The 4,945-nt window shown below is 38.2% G+C and overlaps 1 protein-coding gene across 1 annotated transcript in view; it reads right to left on the minus strand.

Moving 5' to 3' along the window:
* Positions 1 to 315: 315 nt before the first annotated feature.
* LOC147852344 (uncharacterized) overlaps positions 316 to 4,945 on the minus strand; it is a 6,433-nt gene continuing 1,803 nt past the window's right edge. The window contains exons 5-14 of the mRNA XM_087334087.1: positions 4,727 to 4,933; positions 3,912 to 4,016; positions 3,718 to 3,786; positions 3,378 to 3,441; positions 3,088 to 3,294; positions 1,935 to 2,862; positions 1,667 to 1,832; positions 1,326 to 1,490; positions 1,088 to 1,240; positions 316 to 753 (exon numbers count right to left, since the gene is read on the minus strand). Of these exons, the coding sequence (XP_087190213.1) occupies positions 520 to 753; positions 1,088 to 1,240; positions 1,326 to 1,490; positions 1,667 to 1,832; positions 1,935 to 2,862; positions 3,088 to 3,294; positions 3,378 to 3,441; positions 3,718 to 3,786; positions 3,912 to 4,016; positions 4,727 to 4,933 (2,298 nt within the window). The 3' untranslated portion in view covers positions 316 to 519. The remainder of the gene's footprint in view (positions 754 to 1,087; positions 1,241 to 1,325; positions 1,491 to 1,666; positions 1,833 to 1,934; positions 2,863 to 3,087; positions 3,295 to 3,377; positions 3,442 to 3,717; positions 3,787 to 3,911; positions 4,017 to 4,726; positions 4,934 to 4,945) is intronic.

Below are 4,945 nucleotides of genomic sequence, written 5' to 3' on the forward strand. Positions count from 1 at the left end.
CCTTTGTCTGTTTTGAATTTGATTTTGATTTCATTGCAAGAGGGGAATGTTCAACCTTCAGGATATAATTTTGAAGGCTAATTAATTTTTAATGGCTTTAGGATAGAACAAAAAACATTCTAATGTAGCAAGCACCTCATTACCAGTTTTGATTGAGCATAGATCTTCTACATGCATTTTACTGGTATTCCCATTCCAATAGGTGCAAGGTTCTGTTATTATGGAAGAAAGGTTTCCATTGACAAAATGGCCCTGTAAATAAATACATCATGAACAGCAGCGGCCTGTAATTGTGCATTACACCATAAGGTTACATGAAGTTTTGGTTAAATAAAGTCTACCCTCAAATCAAGTTAAGAATCCATGTTCCTTAAAAAGGCTTTAAGAAACAGGGGAGAAGGATGTGCTTTTCTATACAACAAGATAGAGTAGATACATTGAATTGAAAATAACAAGAATGGTGGTAATGATGATATGATGGCTGGCCTATGTGTTTTGCTCAGTGTTTTCTTTTTCAACTTATTTGTTTACAAGCTCAAGCCAAAAGCTAGAAGGATATGTCTCCATCTCTTTAGAGACACTGCAGCATAGCTGCTCAGCTTTATCATCATGTCCACCTGCAAAGTTATGAACTCTGAAAGCAAGTTGGAAAACCCTCCATAGCATCTTGAAGGTGGCCCTCAACTTGTTCATGTCTTTTGTCGACAAGTACTCATCCCCTACAGTTATACTCGCTTTCAACCTCTGGCTATCCTGCAGCAACCAAGACCAACACATATGGTTTCTTGATTTTAATGAAAACATTTTGAACCTTAAAATGGATCCCTGTCAATGATATTTCACATAAGCTATTATTCAAATCACACCTCAATGATTTTTCAAAGAGATCACCATATCTAATCTATATTACAACACAATGGCATTTCAGCTGTTTGTTCCTTCCATATATATTTAACTCAAAACTAACTCCTTTTGTTTGCTTCCACAATTACCAAAGGAATCTAAGCTAATGAGTGAGAGCAGATGTCACACATCATGTGATCTTAATGAGTGAGAGTTTATTTTGGTAAAAATACAACTTGCTTACCTTCAATGCCAATGTTAAAGATCGAGAAGATAGACCAACCATTGCCTCTTTAATATGAACAATCATATCAAAGGAGAAGGTAATCTTTTGGCTCTGAAACCGGACAATGTCTTCCTCCCTTGTTCTTTCAATTATCTCTACATCAGTCTTCACCTGTAATAATCAACAAAAACATTGGTTTCTATATATGCTAAGAGAACAAAGTAAATATATTCTCCAGTAACTTTTTTATCCATACCTTTTCGAAGAATGTTGTGATTTTATGAAGATGTTCTGATAGAGGAGACACAACGTGCCAATCCTCAATCTGCTGGGCCAAAGAGGACATTCTCAAATAGAGTGATGCCGCTGCCCTTACTGTTTCGAGCTTCTTAATTGGAAACCCTTCAAACTTTGCCAATACCTACAACATATATTAAAACATCATTCCAAACTCTCCCATATCTAATATGGGTTAACATGTGATGCAAGAAGAATGCTTGTCGTGCTAGTTATGGAGCATGCGAAAATGTGAAAGCAACCTTTTTGCAAGTGTTTATGCAATGGGATAATATGTAAAACAAGAATCATGTTTCTCACTTGTGATTCATCAGTAAGTTGTTCTAGCCGTGCCTCGATGGTCTCATGAAACTGAAGTAGCTTCTGCATATCTCGGGTTTCAAACGATTCCAACCCTGACTTCACTTCCATGATACATTCTGCGTGTTTCTGCACATCATCCTCTATTTTCCGGAAGTAAGAGGACCTGCAAAAAAAACACAAATATGTTGATGATATTAAATCCATCAATAAACAAGTTTAGATGTTCAATCTAGATTGAACTCTCAAGACCGTTAAGAAATCTTGCCTTCTTGTTATCTCTGCCAAAGCTTCAGCCATACCATCACGATTGTTTCCTCCAGTGACTGTACTCCGCCGTGTCGCCACATCTCCATGCGTTTGATTATTGTCATTTGCGGCACCGTCCGCTTTTTTCTTCATGCCCAAATATAGTCTACTTATAGTGACAGATTTTTTGAGCTTAGAGGACCTGGTGTTTTGTGGTCTTCTTGCTCCAAATGAAGATGGGGGTGGGGGTGGTGGTGGCGGTGGCGGTGGGGGGGCAGGAGGAGCTGATCCTGGAGCTGGAAGAGGTAATGGTTTCTTTGCTTGTGTAATAGAGGAGTTTTTTGGTTTACATGTAACTGAGACAACATGCCATTGTTCATTGGATACTGAACAATCACTATCATCTCTTTCTTTCTTCTCATTTTGATCAATCATTGATGCCTTTTGCACTTGTGTACTTGTATGGGTCTTCACCACTTCTGCATTTTCCAATTCATGCCGATGACTTCTAATACTGGCCCCATTAACATCACTTTTTGCCAAATCTTTCTCGTACAACTCAACCCAACATACGTCGATGGATTCGGACTGATCATCATTATCACTTAGAAGCAGAAGACCAGAGGTGTCTTTCTTCTCAAAAACTGCACTAGTCCCTGGCCAATGAGATGGCTTGATGATATGGTAGCTAGGAGTGGATGTAGCTTCTGGTAAAACAGATGTTGGGGTACCTACACTATTGTCTTCTGAAGATGGAGACATTGACAATGGAGTAGAAAACCCTTTTGTAATACTAGAATTCTCCGTGATTTCTGATGATGGTGAGAATCCTACATCAGACACATTCGAGTAGGTTGAAAAGGGGCTCAACGACATTGAATCAAGTGGCTTCGATACAGATTTGATGTGGCTAGTTATATCCTCGAGTTTCTTCAGTGTTTGGTAACCTTCACCGGAAAAGGCAGAATGCATTGGTAAAAATGGTTCAAATTTGGTAGCCATAGCAAGTAGTATCAAAAACACCACCCATAGCTTGTTGGGTATTTGCCAGAATACCTGTTAAGCTTAGAAACTCTACTAGAGAAAAAAGTTTGGGTATTTCTGGTAAATACGCAACAAACAAACGATGAGTATTTTGGTGTTTTCCCAATTTTGTATACGTGAAAACTCACCTAATTTTTCAAGTTTGGAGGCTTCTTCTATGTATAACTTGTTTTGCCTACTACTTTCTTTAGGCTTATTATACCCAAACTTGGAGGTAGAACGCTTTCTTGTGAACCCAAATGGGTGATGAGGGGTACCCACCGATAAACTACTCTTTTCTTCTGTAGATCTATCCAGGGCCATTTTACTATTCCTCACAACCTTCAACTCTAGTTCTGCAGGAATAAGATATCAATTTCCTCAGTAAGCCACAAGACTCTTTCCCAAGGTTTTAGCATTTAATATTAAATCTAGATACCTTGCAAAGACAATTGAGTAGAGATCTCACGGTACTTATAATAATCACAATCCTTCTCTATGTCCTGCACAAAAGGCAATTTTCTTGTTCATACTCCCCATTGAAACGTATGATGCATATGACTTATTCTTTTTCACTTCTTTTATGCCACGTGTGATTGTCTTCGAGGCAATTTACATCGACCTAAATGATAATGACTGGCATTGTTACTGATGCATATGAATGTGTGGCATTTGCATATGTAAATACAAAATCCTCACTCAGGATGCTAACCACATATTGATTAACTCTATTACATGCTAAATGAGAATGCATCTCATTCTAGAAGAAACTTTCATACCTGAGAGGTAAAGGAATTCTGACAGTCACTCTCAATGGTGCAAAGTGTTTGGTAAAATCGTTGTAACCGCTGTTTCATAAAACCATTCCAATGCTTAGGAATCTCCACAGACAGAAGATATGTGCTGTTTGTGCTTGTATGAGCCGAGAATTTCCAAACAGGCAAAATGCTCAGCTTTTTTTACAAAAACACACCTGGTGTATTGACTTTTGTTCGGTCTTAGCAGGTCGGGCAGGCTGTGTTGACGATATATTTGAAGAGCAGAGATTGTTCAGTGCTTCTGTCGTACTGACCAGCATCTGTTGGCAAAAGAAAATGTTTGTGGACAATGGTTTAGCAATGAGGAAATCATAAGTGTTGTCTCTTTTGTTGTATGACCTCTAATTAGTGTAGCTCATTATAACACCTTATCCCAAGCTCCATGCAGCTCTTTGTGATCTTCATTTGTTGTTGCAAGAGTTATCAAATCGGCAATTTGGTTTGTTTTCCAATTGAATCTCTTAAGAAAATCCAGTTCTGTATTTTACAAGGCTCTATTTTGTTTTTCTTGATGACTCAATTTTGTGATGCGTTTATCAATCTAATCTGTGAGTACTTCGGTCCTTAGGTTTTTTTTAAAAGCATTCTCATATCACGTTTCAATTCTGGGGAACTAACTCGCACCGTCAGCCATGGGCAAACTATATTGTTTGTTTTTCTTTTCCAAAAAAGAATATATGTACTCCATTATTAGTTAAATATGTCCTTATGTACACAGCTTTAGGGTAGTCCTTGTCTAAATTATCCTATCATTCTCAGCTACTATATACCCTGTGTTGGTTGTACAAAAGTTCGCCGCCAAACATCTCCAATCTATACATGGTTATATCTATTTACTAGTAATTGTTTGTTTATCATCAATGTAATACACTTAAGAGACATCATTAAAACGTATTGTGTAAATATGTTTCTGTTGTTATCTCCTCTGATGAAAGATAGAATGATGGATCTTAACTAATTAACGGATCACCTCTTCTAGATCTGCAAATCCTTCACAAGGTGGAGGAAGCTTCAGTATCTCTCTGAGAGAAGCAACTCTGTGGCGAAGCTCCACCAGAACCACAAGTCCCCCCACCCATCCATAGCCACCTAGCTGCTGAGCATTCTCAATCTCCTGCAACCTCGTCGTGTTCATACTTAATCGGATTTGAAGAGGCAAATCTCTCGATGCAATCACCTGTGCATATAT

Source organism: Azolla caroliniana, unplaced genomic scaffold (assembly GCF_043228905.1).
Source record: "Azolla caroliniana isolate FFs.n. ecotype wild unplaced genomic scaffold, voAzoCaro1.0.p SCAF_18, whole genome shotgun sequence".
Classification (NCBI taxonomy): domain Eukaryota; kingdom Viridiplantae; phylum Streptophyta; class Polypodiopsida; order Salviniales; family Salviniaceae; genus Azolla; species Azolla caroliniana.